The sequence below is a fragment of the Lissotriton helveticus genome, chromosome 2_1 (genome assembly GCF_964261635.1).
Source record: "Lissotriton helveticus chromosome 2_1, aLisHel1.1, whole genome shotgun sequence".
In the NCBI taxonomy this organism is placed as follows: domain Eukaryota; kingdom Metazoa; phylum Chordata; class Amphibia; order Caudata; family Salamandridae; genus Lissotriton; species Lissotriton helveticus.
In genome coordinates, this window is record NC_136059.1 from 1975363049 (window position 1) to 1975383227 (window position 20179).

Here is a 20179-nt window from a genome sequence, read left to right on the forward strand (position 1 = left end):
TCCCCAACCACCGTGACTGCGGCCTGTTCGTGTGCCAGCCGCAAAGTAAGGATCAGCCCCGCGCTGGTTCGAGCGCCGTGACTGTCCGCGCTGAGCCGCCCTTGCAACGGAAAGGGAGGACCAGTCCGGTCCAAGCATCGCCGCCTGTGTGACCCCCGAGGTACAGGCTGCTCCGCCAAGACCGGCACTGCCAAGATTGTGCCCCTCGTGACTTGGGCGCTGAGACCCCCCTGGCCCCCGCAGCTGGAAGTGACTCGCTGCGGAGCCGTGCCTGAATTGTGCCCCGCGCTCCGTGGAGTGCACCCCCCTCAGCCCCGCCTGCCTGCAGCTTCCCCCCTTCAGTGCGAGTGAGCCGGACTCCGGAGACTCCTGCCCCGCATCTGCACCGTCATCCCGGGTGCCCTGTGACCTGCGCTGAGACTCGCAGGCCGCCGCACCCTTGAGGAAGACCACGCGACGTGGGACAGATCCCCGGACAGCCGTCCGCTCCAAGACTTACCAGCAAGCCAAGGTACTGTGTTCTTTGACCTCGCGGTGTGAGCATCCTACGTCCTGAGCTCGCACCGCGCTCCCTGCTTCCCAGCGCGAGCCGCCCCTGAAACCAAGGCTCGCACTGTGCCAGATCGACGAGGCCCACGCGGGAAGCGTGAGCTTTAGCCGGACGGGCCCGTTCTCCTCTCTGAAGCGAGCGGAGACAGCGGAACGCGCATTGAGGCGCTACAAGACACTGAACCTTGCTGGAACCTGGGCAGAAGGCCCAAAAGATTGCTTATTACTAAGAAAGAACTGTGGCAACTTGAACCTAAGTAAACTGGAACCGCTATTGAAAGTTTGACAACTGTATTTACAAGCCTGCTTGAGATTTATATAAAGAACATATATTTTTACAAATACAGTTTGGTGTCATTGTGTGGTGGGTTGGTGGTGATGGTGTAATATTGCAAATGTTTAACCCTACATGCCCCAGAGATTAGCCTAAGACTGCTTAAGCCACACTACCTAGAGGGTAAGCAGAGGTTGTCTTGAAGGTAACCCTCAGCCCTGACGAGGAAGAGAGAGGCCCTGATTGTCGCCAGTGTTGCACTGCGCCACCCAGAGACTCCCCCTTCCTACAATGCCATAAATAAATTAGCTAAAAATACATTAAACCGCTACTGACCATCTCTTGCATCTTATCAACCAAAACTGTTTTAAAAATGTGGCTATGCCACATACAATAGGGGGGGAAGTGTCCGTCATTAAAATGCGCAGTGCTACTAGATAACTACGTGTGCCCATATTCCTGCAGAGGGGTTTAAGCCAGAAGCTCCTGGGCTTTGCATAATCCGGGCATTCAAATAGGATATGCGTAATGGACTCTATCCTATTAGGGCAACATGCACAATAAGGGGACGTGTGGGCACCTGATTTCCACTTGGATACCAAAGCCCCTAGTGGTAACGAGCCTACTCTAAATTTAAAATACAATGCTCGGTCATATGGAAGAGTAATTAGGTCCAAATAGGGCTCAAACACTACAACATCTTTTACTGTTAAAAAAGCAGCAGTGGACTTGCAATGATCCGGGTTTATAACTAGCTGTTCCGCAACCCAGTTCCAATACAATACGGAAGCTATAGAGCTTAGAAAACCCACGGTAAGGAAACATTGTATGTTGACATCTGTCCCAGGAATGGAACCATACCTTGTCCTGGTAACTAAATCATACCATCGTTTCCTCCTTTTTTTTTTTTATTTTTTATTTTTTTTTTATTGACAGATTTTTCCCATATTTTTACATACAAACAGGGCACGACAGTAGCATTTACCTTATAAATATCTAAACATGTTGGCAGAAAAGAAAAAGAAGAAACAAGAAGAAATACAATATTTTGTAATCTCGATACATGTCAAACAGTATTAACATTTTCAACATTTTCTATCCGAGTCCTCCTAAACCAATAAATACTTACACCATAAATTTCAATCCAGACTCTCTTCCTTCCACCTGATTATAGGTCCCCAGATCTGCCTTCCAGTTTTCTTACCCTTTTTCCCCTTTCTTGCATAAATCTCTATCTCCAAATTATAAATTGAAAGTAATTTAGCCAGCCATTGGTGGTATGATGGTGCTTTAGGGTCCAACCATGCCGATGCAATAATGAGTCTCAATACTGCCATAGCCATAAACAAGAAATATTCCCATCTCTCACCTACCCTGAGGTTATTCTGTTGCTGTTCATTTCCTTCTTCTTTTACCCCCAAGAGAATAACTGGCGCTGTGAGAGTCACATCTATTGCTAAGCCTAGAAAAAAAACCTCAATATTTTTTATCATTGGCTGCAAGTGAGGACATGTTGCAAAAATATGTACTAAGTCTGCTTCGGAATCCCCACATCTGAAGCAATTAGTTCCAGTTATGCCACCCCATTGAGCTATTTTAGCAGGCGTGTGGTATAAGTGATATAATGTTTTGTAATGTTGTGCCTGCAAAGGCGCCGAACATAACAATGTATATCCCATTTCTAAAGAAATATCGAAAGTTTCCTCACTAATGTTCAGGCTATGTTTCCACTTACTTGCCCATTTCTCTATATCATCCTCCTTTGAGGCCAACAGTTCTGCATAGAATCTCTTAATGGTGCAATCTACCCCTGCTTGTATCACTTCCATGATTGCATTTTTGTTAAACCCCAATGGACCACCCTTCTTATTATATAAAAAACTCCTAATTTGTAGATACTTAAAGAATTGTCTTTTATCTAATGCAAATTTAGTTTGTAATTCAGAAAACTGGTAGACTCCCTGCTGCCCCAAGATGTCTCCAACCTTTCTGAGCCCTTTTTTTCCCATTCTCCCAGTATAGTCCCTGAAGTGATTTCCTCGGATAGGTTCGGATTTCCTTTCAATCTTGTATATACATTATATCGCCCTAACCCAAACTTTTTTATAAAAGCTTTCCATACGATATGTGCAGCGATGAGTGTCTTAAACCGTGTCCTTTTGTAGTAACTGGGTTCAGTATACTTCAGAAAAACATTTTCTGCTTCTTGCCCTAATAACAAACCATATATTGCCAATGAACCTAGCTCATTCCCTCCTTCATCTTCTCCCCCACCCACCAGACCCACCATATTCTGTAGAACTGCTGCCCAATAATAAAACCTTATATCTGGCAGTGCCCACCCACCCCTTTCCCTCGGTAGCACCATGAACCTCAGTGCTCTCCTGGTTTTTCCCTTTGCCCATATAAACCTATTAATCATATTTTCTATCCTCTTAAATAAATTATTCTCAAATAATAGAGGGATTGCTCTGAAAAAATATAAAAACTTTGGCAACACCAGCATTTTTATCACATTAGTACGCCCCAAAATTGTTAAATGCAAATTATCTATTCTATCTAAGTCCTTTCGTACTTTGTTTATTAGAGGAGTTATATTTGTTTCCACTAAATTATCTAACTCAGCCGATATGCTCACCCCCAAATATATTCCAGATTTAATTACTCGGCCGTCTATACAGGGGGTGTGGCGGTTCTTAATAATCTGCGTCTTAGCAGTATTAAGTTTGTAACCCGAGATTATTCCAAATTTCAGGGCTTCAGCTTCTACTTGGGGAATAGCCTCCGTTGGGTCTGGTGTAATAACTGCAACATCATCGGCATATGCCAATATTTTACAATGGCCCATCCGGGTAAGTAGTGATTTTATTAGAGGACTCGCTTCTATTCTTCGAATTAATGGGTCCATATACATTGCGAATAACAATGGAGAACAAGGACAGCCCTGCCTTGTACCTCTCATTATTGCAAATTGAGTAGTGACCCCCGCATTCACCCTAACCGAAGCCATGGGATTTACGTATAGCGCTTGCACTGCCTTAATAAAGCCCTTTTTAACTCCTGCCCTTTCCAAAGTAAACCACAGATAGCCCCAGGAGACCCGATCAAATGCTTTTTCTGCATCTAATAACATAATTGCTATCGGATCCCCTGAGACTGCTGCGGCATCAAGCAATGTGATCACTTTGCGCGTGTGATGGGTGGTACCCCTCCCTGGTATAAAGCCATGTTGATTTTTGCTCACCACCCTATCTATTATCCTAGCATATCTTGTCGCCAATGCTTTGGAAAAGATTTTTGTATCCGTATTCATTAGCGTGATAGGCCTGTATGAGCCGGGTTCTTCTGGTGGTTTCCCTTTTTTTAAAATTATAACTATCTCGGCACCTCCCCAAGTCTTCGGTATTGAGTCCCCATTTTGTGCCTTTAGCATTATCCTAAGCATATCTATTTTCAAAACCTCCCAGAATATTTTATAGAACTCTATTGGGATTGTGTCCGGGCCAGCTGCTTTTCCAGATGGGAGGTTCAATATAGCATTTTTTATTTCTTCCTCCACAAGAATCTCCTCTAACCCATCTGCTTCCTCATCCGAAAATCTGACCAGTGGAATATCTTGTACATAGTCCCTGATTTTCCCGAGATCAGTCCTTATCGGCTCCTCGTATAACTCTTCATAAAAAGATCTAAAAACTTCCCTAATTTTCTCGGTCTCTGTATGTATTGTGCCAGAGGAATCCTTAATCTCCCTTACACTGCCTAGTGCTTCTTGCTGTCTTGTACGGACTGCTAAGGTTCTTCCTACTGTTTCACTAAACTCGTGACATCTTTCTCTTTTACTAGTGTAAAGTTTTGCAGCTTTTCTAGCAATATCGCCTTCCGCTTCACCTTTCACTTTTAACAATTTCAAATATGCATTTTCTACGGGGGTTCCACTCAAAATACATTCCTCTAAACCCTCCTCAGCCTTTAATACTGCCTCAGCTATTTCCACATTTTTCATTTGTTCCTGCTTTCTCCTATACGAACTAAAACTTAAAGTCTCTCCCCGTACCCCCGCCTTAAATGCATCCCATACTATCCCCACAGAAGTACTATCTCTATTGTTCTCAAAGAATTCTTTAATCCATAACTTAATATGCTCAACGTATTTTTCTTCCGATAACAATGCTCTTTCAAAGGTCCATTGCCTTATCTGTTTGGTAGTTCTTAATTTTCTCACCGGAAGAGTTAGCGGGTTATGATCGCTTAAAATTCGCGGTAGCCTATCTATCCTGGATTCTATTAGAATTTCATTTGAGACAAAAAAATAGTCCAATCTCACGCATATTTTATGTGGTGCAGAATAGTATGTATAACCCTTATTCCCTGGCATTTTTTTCCCCATACATCATATAAAACATTATTTATCGCTAATTCTTGTAAGGCACGACACATTCGTTTTTTTCTGCCACAATAATTGCCAAATGAGTCTAAACCCAAACCATCAGCGCCATTAATATTCAAATCTCCTGCCATTATAATTCTCGGTGCCCAAGTAGCCAATTCCACATCTAAATACTGAAAGATCTCTGGGTCATCCTCAGTTGATCCATATACACTTATTAATGTTGTCCAGTCCCCATCAATCCTACATTCCACCATTGCCCATCTTCCCCATTGATCATATGCCTTTTTTCTCACACAAACATTTTTATCTCTTGATAATATAGCAACTCCCCTTTTTTTAACATTTTGCTGTGAAGCTACCAAAACTTGAAAACCCAATTGCTTCAAAAAAAACTCTTGCGAACTCATAACATGCGTTTCCTGAATAAAAATAAAATCTACATTTATTTGTCTCAATAACAATGACACCTTGAGTCTTTTTTGGGCCTCATTTAGCCCACATACGTTCCACGTTACGTATTTCGTTCCCATAAATAATTCTTTATGTATCTAGTATGTACCCAGCTGTACTTATAATCATACTCAAACTTCATCACTCTATGTCTTTTTATTTTTTCACTTATGCTTCTCCTTCTTTGCAAGCTACTGACTCTCTTCTTATATCTTTTTTTATCTCCTTTTCCTCTCGCTCCTATCTTTACTTTCATTAACAATTCCGTCTTTTTCTGCCTTTTCTGCCTTTTTTGCCTTGTCGTGCCCTGTCCCTCCCCGCCCTCCCCCTCCCCTAGACTGCGCCCCTCCCCCCCTCCCTCCCTACTGGCAAAGAGGTCAATAGTGACCTCTGTCTGACAGCCGATTCTTCCCAGAGGACCTCTCCGCTCCCACCCTCCCGAAATATCATTTTGTACATCGTTTCCTCCTAACGAGATTTCGTTTTGATTTGATCCATCTTTTTTTGGGCAATTTTAAAAATTGGAGTAGACCTGATGATGCTGAACCATGTGATTGTGACCACTTTTCTACTCAGGACACGACACATTTTATCATGTTTTGTGGACATTATATCGATATCAGAAAAAGATATTTGTTTCCAATCCTGCGTAACCAAGGTTTTATTCAGGTCAAACCAGCTTTGATGTTTTTGCAACTCCTTCCAAGTGTTAAAGTAGCTTTCCATGTCGCTAGTTTTTTAGTTGCAGGAGTACGGATAAATAAGAACCGTACTAGAGTTAGGCACCTTACTGAATATTGAACATTGACTTCCCTTTTATCTTTTAAAATTTTGTTTATCGGAGGGTCTCTTTTTAAACTTTAAACTTTTTTAATATTTCTTAATATTTTTACATGTTCTATTTGTATATTGTGATTTTAAAATGTTCCTAAATATTGATTATTTGCTGAATTATGTATTAACTTGTGCCTTGATGAATTGCTATGTAATTATGCTCGTTCTTTTATGATTTTTAATAATCGAATAAAGATAATTGACTGACTGACTGACTGACACTCTGAGAAGAAGGAATAATTTTACTCCTTAATGTACACTACATTGAGTCGCTTTGACATAATTAATCACAGAAAATGATGGTCACTAGCCAGCTTTGCAGAATCACAATCTTTTAAACGTTTATTTTTTTAACATAAAGCATCAAAAAAGGTTTTTGGCAGATGGCCGCTGGTGCTGCCCGTTTGGCCTACAAACAGCAATTGCATTGGTTCACATCACTCTTCCTTTTTGCTCAGAGTGCGATGTGAAGTACATTTTTGCATCTATATACATCAGTACCAGTCCACAATAGTTAACCAAGTGTGCTGCAGATCAAACACACACGGTCAGCCCATCTGTGTGCATAATCCAGCGGTATCTCGCAGACTTCATTTCAATTACACGTTACGAGGAAGAGCCTTGATCAGACTGATGCAGAAAGGAAGTTGTGAGGAAATCTTCTGTTGATATGGCCTCTGTCTAGGTGTACTTACTTTTTAAAGGACATCAGCAACCATGATATGCTTATTGTATCTACTCTTATGTTCCAGGAATGGATTGGTAAGCAGTGCTTCAATGAATCAGTTTGGATGAGGGTGCAACGCTTCTCTTTTTCATCTCCTTAGTACGATATCTTGGATAAAGATTGGACACACAAAGGATAAAAGGACGTACCTATATCAAAAGGCCCTATTAAAAGAAGATTTAATTTCAAGTCATAATTAATCCACAGTTGAAATGGTGTTTCAACAGTGAGGAATGCCATTCTTGCAGTTGCTTTCAAAGCAAGCACATTCTATTCATTTTTGTGTGTTTGAGATGTGTAGTATTTTAGTGGATGAGATGGCAAAGAGAAAATTTGCTCCTAGCAAAATACATATGTGTTTTTCTGCGAGGACTTTGGTTCTGACCCACTTTAACACCACTAGTTTTTATGACTTTGAAACTTCTTGTTTTTGAAGCTCTGATGTGAGTGAGTTTCACTGAGTCTCACTCACTGTAAGCTTCTATAAAACGGCTTTTGAGTGCTAACCACCTGTGCCTGTCTTTTAAAATAAGTCCTCCACTGTACTGCAGCTGTGGTAAAAGACTCTCTCTCTCGTCTTTCCTACAGAAAATGAGGCAACCAGACCTCTGGCACCACTCGGAGAAGGGGCTCCCTTTTTAAGTTGTGAAGGAAAGGAACCATTCTGGGTGTCAGTTAGTGGGGGAGATAACCATTCTGAAAGAGCTGTTACTGATCAGAGCTTGAATTCACCATTTTGACACATTCTCAAAATGTTATGCAGGAGGGTGGATAAGTAAATAAGTAAAGAATTTGTAAAGCACGCGAATGCCGAGGCGTCTTGGCGCTAACATCCTGTAACAGAACAAAAAGAGAACCTACTTAGTGCCAGAGGAGAAAAGCCTAGTGTTCAGAGATTTTCTGTAGAGTACCCGGTTTGAATGAGATCTCAAAGAAGAAGGCAATGGTTCCAGAGCTTTCATGCTAACTGAGAGAACCAATTGCAGAATGGTAGGTAATCCCTGAAAAACAATGTTAGCCCTGCCACAATGCTGGGTATCCTTAGCAACATGCTTTCACCTGGCACAATGGTGGTAATCCATGAAAACAGACAGGATCTGGCACTATTGTGCCCGTGGCAGAAGGATCGTTTGGAGCTTTGCTATCGGAGACATTGATGTGTATTCAGACCGAAGGCACGAGTAGAGACCACCATCTTTTGAGGTTCTATGTACATAATAAAACTCCTGTTTACAAAGGAAGTAGCATAACACAGATCCTAAAAACCACAAAATGATATATTACGGTTGAAATAAGGAATGTCAACGAAGGCAAGGCAGCACGTATAGGCTAAATTATCTAATCTATCAGATCCTCTGGACTACGGGCCAACAATATGCCAGGCAGAATAAGTGAATATATGCACTATTAAATCCAATTAAGGATTCCGATCAAAGGCAACTATACAGTGCCAATAAGAGAGATATATAATGTTTGTCTTGAAAAAGATAGGACATCAATAGAACCATTGAAACACGTTGACGCTTCATCTACATAATCCGTGGAAGTAGCTTATTCTGTAGATAAGGAACATAGATTATTTCCAGGATTAGCCACACAATTGTTCAGATAGGATATGTTCTTTTGATTACCAAAATGTATTGTCTTTCTTTCTTTCTCTGTTGATGTATTAGGAGAAATATATGAATGTAAGTTTTTTTTATAATAAAAGAATATATTTTAGTAATATAATAAAAAACTGTTGTATGTGCAACTTTTTTGAGATCTACCACATGGGCTGTCAACTTTTAGAAACATTTCTGTGGCGTTTGTGATTAGGTTTCAAGCTAAGTGGCTTCATATTCTTCCACCAAGGGATAATTATTTCTAGCTGACAATTGTGACCATTCCTGGTAAAATGCTGCCAATCACAAAATAAACACAAGGAGGTGATGGACCTCAGTTCAGACCCAGCTATATGCGGATCAGTCTTGAACGGATCGCTGAAACTTTTCAGACGCTCACCCCAGTCACAAAATGGCAGTACATTTTGACAAAATGCCTGTCATGGCACAATAGTGGTTACTTCTAGAAACACACTGGTCCTACTACAATGATGGTAATACTTGGCAATGTCCTAGCCGTGACACAATGGGGCTGACTCGTGGCAACATGCTGGTCCTGGTTCAGTAGTAATCCATGGCATATTGTAGGCAGCCATACTTTGATTATGCTAAGGCACTGCTGTAAATTATTTCAAATGTGTTATAGTTCATGCAGTCTTCAAAAAGAGGAGAATCAGTGCAAGTGAACATATATACCAGGTATGCTACTATACATGCTTAGCTAACCTCTCCAAAAAGCAAGACACATGTTTTTGCCATTGCTTGGGATGAGGAGACAGAGCTGGACAAGGTGAACCCTATTGCATTTGTTAATGTTTATGTTTATGTTTATGAAATAAGAATACCAATATTGAATGGTTATTTCTCCTTGATTGTACTCAAGTGTTTCTTGTCGCAGTGTTTACAAAAGGTTTTCAGATATTCTACATCTACCCTGTACTTATCTCTTGTACTATGTAATCTTGTTTTCCACATGTTTTGATTTCCTAGTGATGGAAGTTCTCATGAACAACATCCATTGCAAGTTACTAAATCATCGTGTAGAAAAGGTTACTCATGTAAAATGTGATTCTTCTGTAAATCAATGCCCTTTTAAATACATAAATTTTATTTATGGAGAATAATAATTATCATTCAATTTCAGGTGATCAATCATCTGGCACTGAAGTATCTGAATCTACATGCATTGTTGAATATGGAAAAGCTGTGGACATAAGCTATCTGCAGTACCTATGGGATGCTCAAGCAAACATACTTCGTTGTATGAGGGATTGTCAAGTGTGGTCTTCTCCGTATGATGGGTACAGTCCTGACCCTGATGCCTCATACCAGGCACTCGCTAAAGAGAATAGCATAAAACCAGACTTCCCTGTGTTCAGACTGCAACGGAGACCTCAGTTAAGTGTGGGTTCTGCTGATTTGTCCACCTTGGGAGCAAGGTTGCAGATGGAGTTGGAGTGGGATGATAGTTATGATACTGGAATATCCCCTGGTTCAGATACAAGCTCTTCCCAGCCTTGCAACGACACAGGCAGCACAAGTGCCACTTCACCCGTAGAGCCACCTAAACACATACAGGAGATGAAAAAGAATGCAATCATGCTGATCAAAGGATCATACATAGAGGAGTCTGATTTTCAAGATGATGTTATGGTTTATAGGTTGTGTGCTCTCAAGGATGCCCAGGATGCAGCTATTTCTAAAGATGAAACTGACAACTCGCCAGCAAAACCTGAAAATGAAACTCAGGCGCCAGCAATGAGAAATGGCCCTCTTACTCAATCGCAACAAGATAATGACTTGGAAAAGCACAATAGAAAAAATGCAAGCTTGAGTCAAGAGGAAGCAAAGGAAGAGACAAGCCATGACATTTCTAAAATGGACCTATCACCAGACATAACCCCTGAATCATCATCAGAGGCAGATGTTAATTCAAATGTGAGGTCTCTCATGAGGACGCTCAGCCCAGAGAGTGAAGATTTTATTGCACGGTGCGATGAGATCATGGAGGGACTGGGCTCCAACACAGTAATCTTGGAAGAGCAGAAGTCAACATCAACTGACCCTGTCTCAGCTATGGAGGAAGATGAGGATGACTTTGAAAGCTTCTCACCTGAAACTCATTCTGTGGAAAGCACTTCTCCGTTTGGACCAAAAGATCATTTATCCTTTATGAACCACCCTGCTAGGCTCCAGGGGGCACCCTTTACAGGTGAGCGTTTTAAGTTGTGTTTTCTGTAGATTGCAAACAGCTGCATTTATAGGAGGTTTTTTGGGATGTGTTATGTAGATGATCACATCATAAAGAAGGGAGGTTTATTTTGTTGGATTGTACCTGTATTATACACTGCAGCAACAGTTCCTATTATATCCAAACCTCACTGACAGTCACAAGACTGAAGCAATAAATGGAACACTTATATATATCTAGAGTAATCCCACCTTATATTGCCTTTCTGTCACGTAAGAAGTTCATAACAAAGTAGTGTACAAGAGTTACAGATGATCGGTTCTGAGATATCGTAAGAAGGTGTAGAGAGCAAGGAATTGTCAGCGAACCAGAGTTTTTAAAATTTACTGAAGCGATTGAAAACAAATACAGCAGAAGAGTACAGACATGTTTCTGTTCTGTTGTGTTGTATTCCATTATTTAACGGTTATTCGTGTAGTAGTTAGTATTTAATTTCCTCACTGAAATTGCTGGTGCATACTACAAAAATTATATTGGCCTGACAGGATTTTTTGTGGCTATTTGCTCCTTGGTTAAACATTTAGTCTGGAGTCTTAGTATAAAGAGGTTTGAGTCTTAGTATAAATAGGTTTGAGGAGATAGAAAAAAGAAAACAGAAGCACATTTTAGACGTTAGCCTCTGAAAGGTGTTTTCTTTAAGCATTTTGGAGGGTGAGGGGCCAGGCAGGAGGCAGCATGTCTAAGTTGTTTCATTTGTGGAACATCTATCACTTTGGAGATGGAAATTCCAGGCAAGATATGGATGCTGGCTGGTGTGGATGGTTTGCGAACAAAGAGAGCTCAGTTTGAAGCCAGTGCAGCTCTAGGGATTATTATCTGGTTGAAGCAATGGGTAGGAGCCAGAATGTAAGCAGAGGCCTGGGGCAGCAGAGTCTAGATCAGGGTAGCTTTTGCGGCCCCCCTAAATATATTACTCGAGTCATTTCTGTAAAGGATAGGCTCCTGTGCCATTGACTGAAATCCAGACTAGAGGATAGGAGATTTACCTTCGTAAGGAAGAGGGGCTGAACTGGAAAAATGACTGTATTTTCAATGTGAGTGGGAAGGGATAGCTTTTACTGCAGTTACTGGTGAGAAAGTTGCTGTTAATGCCGAAAAACATGTTCTGATTAAGGGAATAGTGTTTCTTATGAAGCCTGTAATATAGGTTTGGTAAGGTTATGTGTTACGTTACAGAGGGGCTCCACATATATCCCTTCACAGTGAAGAGACCGGAGTTGAAGGTCATGAGCGATGTAGTTTTTCAAATGGAGGCTGATTTTACTAGTATATTGAAGGATGGAGACGCCCATTTGTACCTCTTTAGTTCAGTGTCTCCATGTAAATGCTGAAGAGCACAGGTGAGCAGGGAGAGCTAAAGCAACTCGGAATAGGGTAGGTGTAGAAAACGAGCGTTGGATGCACTGGCTCATGTATGCTAGGATGGATCTAATTCACTATGTGTGTCTTACATGGTTTGTAAACTGAATATTTCTAAGCATACGAAGTAGGTAATAGAGTTATATCCATCCTCTATTTCTTTTCATACACTACACTAAAACACAACCCATAATTCATTGTTACAAGTGTTTGATAAAGGATTGCAAATGCTCTTTTTGATTTTGAAATTGGCCTACATATGTTTGTTATAAATACACAGCATTTATGTGGTTATGGTTCCTTTCTTTGTAAAGTGCCTATTATCTACGCTATCTATAATATCTGGAAAGTGCTTGGGAGAGGGTAGGAAATATTCCATATCACAAATGTAAAACCAACACAAGGAGTTTTGAAAATGCATTTCAATTAAAGTGTCACATGTTGTTCTGATGTTTTTTAAGACCTATTTTGTCAACTTGCATCACATTTCAGCATCAGTATTTCGTCCAGACACATTTACATCACATGTACATTGAATAATCTCTCATGTCAGATCACCAGATCCTTTACTTAATCCTAGTCATTCTCAAATGCTGCACTCACCATAACGTCTAACCTGTTGCTAACTAGTGGTCGAGCCAAGGAGTTATTTAATGTTCCTGGAGCTAACATGGGGTGCTCAAAGCCAATATATGTCTGTCAGTGTCCGATGGGGGGAAGATACAATTAAGACGCACCTGGGGGTATTTCCCCTTCCCTTTCACACAGGTCACCCCATCTCACATGGAAAGACTGCACGTTTTTCTGGTGGTTTACCAACATTTTGTGGTTGTAGACAGTGTTTTTCACTTCTAATACAAATGGAACAGAAATAACTTAATGCAAGGTTTTTTACATGGAGCTAGTTCTAATGCCTTTCCCCACCAAAAGGGAATACAATACGAGTCAAATGTTGCCTTACAAAATATATATGTAGCGAGGTGCACTAACTTTAAACCTGCAGTAGTCGCTTAAAACAGTCATGAGAGAACGTTTGTGAATCTTCGTATACTCTTTTTCATGATTGTATCATCAGGTTTTTAGAAAGTATTCGTTTTCTACATTGTCTGTTTTGTTATTTTGTTGTTACTGTTTGGTAACCACATTTGCAATTGTTCACATGTTTGCATTTATCTCTGAATAGTGATATTGAGGATTTTGGGTTGTTCCTCTTGTTTTCTTTATACATTATACAATTAGAATTGTAAAACTAAGCTTTCACGTGTATCTCAAGCCGTGATGGGAACCATTTTGAGAGTTTTAGTAGATTTCTTTTCAAATGGGCCCTGGTCCTTCTGAGTGTTTTTTTCAGATGAGTGTGAAGAGGCATAATGAGGAATTATAGATGATACTTCATAGCAAGGCATGAATGCCAGGGCGGCCATTGATTTGAAGACTAAATAAGCCTGCAGTCAGGTATTGTTCCAAGGTATCAGTCTGAGCTTTAGGGCGCTTTCAGTACATATTATGCACCTTTGTATTTACATCAGTGATATAGCTCTAAATCTGCAAATAGTGTGGAGCAGAAAAGTTTTTATTATTGAGTGTATTTTGTTAGCCATCTTTGCCGCATTTCAGAATCATGATTTCCTAAAAAGAGAATTAATTCTGTAGTTAGATGACTGCTTTTGTGTCCACTATAGAAAACATGACTGTGCCACGGATTGCGTGAAGGGCATATTTGTCAAAGTATTTGGCAGGACATTTCTGCCAGCACAGTGTATACTCTAAAGAGTCAATTTAATACATAAATCGTCTAATGAGTAGAGTGATTTGCCATCCTTGCAGCCTCACAGAGCGTTGACTGTCCTATCAGATTTTCAGGTGGCGTCGCTCGAAGGTCATGAGAAATTGTTGGGGTTGAGATGGAGGGAGAACAGCAACTGGTGTAGATGGCTTTGAGTCCCCGCTAGGATAAACAAAGAGAAGCCAGATATATTAGTCACTACGAAGGTCAAACTATCCTTGGTGGAGTGGAGAGACAGAATGCTGGGAGTAGGTTTAATACTTAAAATATAGTCCCTGGACTCTAACCATAATTCTGATATGCTAGTCAGGAATAGGGCTGTACTAGAACCGACGCGAGAGATGGGAGCAAAAGAAGTGGCCTCTTCAGGGGTCTTCAAGCTGGGCTAATGGTGGGGCATCAAGGATTCTGTTGTGGGTTGTTTTTGGAGAGTTTGAAAGTGGAGAAGAGGCGGTCAGCAGACAGTGGAATGTCTATTATCCGCTTCGAGTACCTTAGAGGGTACGGGGGCAGGTCATTTGTAGTGAGCACATTGTGTATTTGGTCAAACTCACTGATCAAGGAGAAGTTGTTGACGGGGATGTGTTACAGATCAGATTTTAAATATTGTATTCTTTCTGTTTTCTCTTTGCTTTCCCCCATTTGGGTTGGTTGTATTTTGTTCTGCAAGAGTTTAATCTGTGTATTCTATCAGTGATGTGTTTTTAGTGATTGTATTAACAGCTATGCTGTGCTGTTCTTTACTTTCTTTTAGCTCTGTTTCCATTCATGTTATCGATAACAATAACATGATTGAAACCTTAAAAATGCACTTCTCTCATATGCTTTGTGTCTCCTCCAATCACAGCTTCTGCTATCAACCTAGGACTGTTGCTGAGGAGTCTGTGCACGCTCAAGTGCACAGCCGCAGCAGCAAGTCACTCGCATGCATTGCGGATGTAAGAAGAATAAAACGACTGTAGCCACTGTTCCTTAATCACCTCTGCCAGATTGCTTTACTTCAGGAGTTGGGCAGCAGAGGGCTTCCCACAGCGCCTGCTATCACTGCATGATGCTGGCAGTTGGAAGAGAAAATGGGAGGCCACTTCTCTCTTTTCACAACTCGAGTCTTTCTCTGCAAAACGTTCCCATTGTTGGAAGAGCAGGCGAGAAGAGGGTGGATTAGAGTGTAATATATGGGATAAAGCACCTCTTGCCATACACTATAGGGATATTGCAAGCCATCAAGGATTTCCAGATTTGTATTCATTATAATGCCAGTGAAGGCTGTCATCTGTGTGTGGGGTGGGCGCAAGTGCAAAAAAAATATCAATAATAATATTAAACACTTACCGAGTCCTTGGCACCGGACCTATTCATTCTTCAACTGCAGCCCGACCACCAGGAAACCCCCTTGGCCACTCCTGGTGCTGCTCTCATGTATCATGATAGCAGTTCCCTGATTGAAGGGAGCGGCCTCACTCGGCGCGCCACAGCACTCTGGAGACCTGCACTAGCTCCACCCTAGCTGGCATAAGACAGCTGGGTTAGGGATGTTTAAAGTGCGCACGTATAGCTGGCCATCGCAAAAACACTTTAAACAGTGCACATACTGCCCATCCTCCTCCCTGTTGCTGCCACTTAGCAGGCCCCGCCCATCCTGTTGCTCTGTTTGGGATGGGGGATGAAAAGTAAAATGGTAATGAGTTGCCATTTTATTTTTCATCTCTGGGGCTAATTTAAGTGGGAGTGATGCTCCTCCACTCCAACGAAGGAGCCGCAGCTGTATAATGCATGGTCATTCTGTCACTCTTCCCATAAACTGCTTAAATCCTAGTTGACTTGATTTTTCATGTGAAAGAGATAGCATAGTTGTAGACAAAGAATGAAAGTGCGATCTATAGGTTACAATGAAAGACAGCAAAAAGCAGTCAGTATTTTTTTGCAAAAGTATTTTGGAATCCGTTTTAGGTAAGCCTGATTCAAAAAATGCTGTATCCCAAAGTGTGTAAAAACATGCAGAGAGGTTCAGTCTTTCATGTAATGTCAAAAACATATGTTCCATAAAAATCTCCTTTTAAAAAAGCAGACCAGAAGAATGAAAAGTCAGTTCTATTTTTTCAAAGTTTAAGCTGCAGTTGTAATTATAATCTTGTTGTAAGATCCTTATTTCTATGTTTACCCTCAAACGTGCACGTTATCCCACTTTTCTCCTTCCCGTCTTACCCACCTCCTTATGGATTCTTCATACTTTCCTGGCGTGTGCCGGCTCTGTGTGTTACCAACATTCCATGTGTCAGGTAGCGTAACAGTTGCCCCTGGTCTTCGTAGCGGCTGTGGTGGTGGAGGCTGCTGTTACAATAAATGAAAGTTGAACTTATATTATCCAGCCTTGCGTCTCACTTTTTACATTGGCGACGAGGATAGGATCCTATCTCCACCATGTCCGACATTTGTCTCCTCATGCTCGCCCATATTCTGCTTTCGAGTTCGTGAAGGTTTGTCTGCATCAACTCCGCAGTGCCTGGTATTTTGTCTGGAAGCTGTGAGGAAGCAAGCTTTGACTTTTTGGTGAAGGTGAGGAACGGTGGTGGGGAAGTGCTGCGTCATTCCCAGCTCGCCTTCCGGAAAAACGTGCACACGATCCGCTCTAGGACGGCATTGATTGTTACCCTGTTGAGCTTCTGGAGAGAGCCCGGGTCACACCATTGGCTCTTGGAAGCCAATCACTCTGACGGGCACAGCTTCTATAAAGATTAAATTGGAGCCCTGTCAATTGGCTCTCGGGTACCCGTCATGATGACGGGCACAGCCGAATAAATGAATTGATGTTCATTTCTACAGTAAATGACAGGTTACCAGGCACTGCAATTTCTGCGGCCACGGGTTACTTATGTGACTGGTTAGGCAGTGGTGCTGGTTCTCCATTTAATGCCTGGTGCGCTAACGGGCTAAAGAAATCCTTCAAGGTGCACATCTAGAAGTGTGCTACAATGATGTTCTTGTAGAGCTCACTCAAGAAGGGTTTTGTGGAGCCATCAGCTCTGTGTTCATCACGCTGATGAGCAAAGCAGTTAACAAGATACCAGTACCGTACAGTAGAGTTTAAGTCTGCGCTAAATGTTGTTCTCCTTTTTTCTATAAGTTTAGAAAAAGCTGGTACCAAACTCTTTACAACAGTATATTCTTACCTTTCCAATCAGCATGGCAACATCTAATATGAATCAACCCCCACCTTTCCTAGATGAAGCAGGGGAACCTACTATAGCCTGGAAGGACTGGGAAAAATTATTTGTTTCCTATCTCATCGCAATTGGGGGAGAAAAATTCTCTCCTTTAAGGAAACAACATATCTTCTTACATAACATTGGTGTTCAGGGCAGGAAAGCCTACAAGAATTTATCGGATTCTGATAGTGATTCAAAGGGAGAAGACTCTCATGATGTTTACACTGTAACTCTGTGGAAACTAGAGAGATACTTTGAACAAAAAGTGAATGTGGTATTAGAGAGACATACATTTTTTTGCAGAGTGCAAGGAAAACTGAAAAAGCTACGTATTATATAGCTGTTTAGAGAGGCCAATGGAACTTATGTAACTTTGCTACATTAGGGCACTCTCTTATTAGGTATCAGCTTGTTCGCTGCACAAATGACTCAAAGTCAAGAAAATTTGCTGACAGGGAACCCCGACTTAAAAGTTGCTGCCGAAATTGAACATACAGCCCAATGTATTAGAGAATTGAAACAAAGTAATGCGGGTGAAACTATGCAGGTGGTGAAGAGCAAGCTTGACCCTGATTTGGTTGAAAGGGAGTGTGGCTTAAGCAAGAAAGGTGGTGAACCTCCAGCTAGAACATTTTTAGAGGATAAGAGGAAGGAAAGACTTAAGTGTTTCCGTTGTGGAAATTGCAATCACCTGGCCAACAACCCAAGTTGTCCTGCTCGGTCCATGGTATACAGGAAGAGTAACCAAAGAGGTAATTTGGCCAGATTTTGCAAAAACATAGGTACGTAAAGGAAAAATGTTCATGCAATAGTTGAGGTTGTTAACGAAGTTAACAATATGTATGTCTTTCAAATCAACAAGGGCACATCCAGCATGGGTAATGATTATCCTAAATGCAACATTTCACTCTATGGAATTGAAATCAATGTGTTTGTCGATGCATGCGCTCCCTATACTCTAATTGATTATGACAACTTTATGGAAAGTTTCCAGGGTAGGATCCCATTCCCCTGGAAGGCATACTATTTATGCAAATTAAATTCAAGGATTTATCGACACAAGGGAAGGTTTATCTGACTAAAAAGGGGTCCTGTTTGTTGGGGTGGGCTCACCAGAAAGAGTTAGGTATCAGATTAGACCCCAACAAAGGTGAGCCAGTGTTTGCAGTGGAAGAGGGCAACCAGAAGCTTAAAGCCAGATGTGATGAATTTCCAGAGGTGTTCAGTGAAGAACTGGGTCACTTAAAAAGTTTTCAGCATAAAATTAAAGTGAAAGACAATGCCTTTCTGGTAATTCACAAACTTCGTCCCATTACCAGCCCCCTGCAAGCACCGTTGAGGGAAGAGTTGGACAAATTAGTGTCTCAAGGCATCATTGAGCCTATTGAGAGTTCCCTGTGGCTTGCTCCGATTGTTGTCGCTCAGGAATCAGGTGGCAGAGGGCTGCGCCTCTGTGTGGACCTGAATGCAAACATTTGGGTGGACAGGTTTCCCCTACCTCGTATCAATGGAATCATCAGTATGATTGGTAAGGCGGAGCTGTTTAGTGTAATCGATCTCTCATCTGCCTGCCACCAAATCGAATAACACCCGGATTTAGACCGCTCACATCCTTTATAACACCTTTTGGAGCGTACAGATTTTTCTGCATGCCCTTTGGCCTGGTGTCTGCGGCTGCTGTTTTTCATCTGCATCTTAGGGAAGATTGACAATGTCCTCTGTTTCCTAGATGACACCATGCTACGACTAGTTGTCCCACTTTTCTCCTTCCCCTCTTACCCACCTCCTTATGGATTCTTCATACTTTCCTGCCACATGCTGGCCCCGTGTGTTACCAACATTCCATGTGTCAGTTAGCCTGACAGTTGCCCCTGGTCTTCATAGCACCTGCAGTGTTGGAGGCTGTTGTGAGAATAAATTAGAGTTGAACTTACATTATCCAGTCTTGCATCTCACTTTAACAGCTCAGTATGCTGCATTTCATCTTGGCTGCTGGCTCTGACAGAAGGCATTGTAACATCACAACTCAACTGTATTAAGGTACTATAGTGAGCAGCTACGTAATTTCTTTATAACAGTTGACTAGAGACGGCACAAATTAGAGACAGGCTTTTATACAGGGATTGCCATCTTCCATGTATTATAAAGCTGATGACAACAGGTCTTGACCAGTCTTGTAACCCAGGAAAGGGAGCTTGCAGGTTTGAGATTTGCTCAGCCGAGTAACAATAACTCATGGTACGTCTGCAATCCATTGCGTAATTTGAATACTACTACACATGAACGTCACCCTAAACATGGGCTAAAACAGCACTGCTCAGAATAAAACGTACACAGGCACTTCACATTAGGAGTTACTAAATATTAAACATTTTATCCTGGCCTGTAGGGGCTAGTCACAAAGGTAACTTGCACTTTGAGTAATTTACACATGTAATTAACTCTTACAGTTTTGAGCAAGTTCACTACTTTTAGCTATTCACAAAAAAGTTACTCAAAAGTGTATAAGTAAGTTACACATATAAATTATTCAAAAGTGTTAGTTACTTATGTAAGTAGCCTTTGCAGTTTGTGAATAGCCCCCAGGCCCTTTCATTTGGTGGAGATGTGGAAGTTACACTATTGAAGTAAATTTACACTCCGATTTAGTGAATAGCCCAAAACTAGTAAAATTACTCAAACGTTTAAATTACTAAAAAGTGTAAGTTAGCTTTATGAATCAGGCTGATAGTATTCAAAAGAGAAATTT

General features: G+C 41.3%; 1 protein-coding gene across 3 annotated transcripts in view; it reads left to right on the plus strand.

Moving 5' to 3' along the window:
• FHIP1A (FHF complex subunit HOOK interacting protein 1A) overlaps positions 1-20179 on the plus strand; it is a 512772-nt gene that overhangs the window by 423443 nt on the left and 69150 nt on the right. For all 3 annotated transcript variants that reach the window (XM_078676922.1, XM_078676921.1, XM_078676920.1), the window contains one exon: positions 9973-11040. In XM_078676922.1, coding sequence (XP_078533048.1) covers positions 9973-11040 — 1068 coding nt within the window. The remainder of the gene's footprint in view (positions 1-9972; positions 11041-20179) is intronic.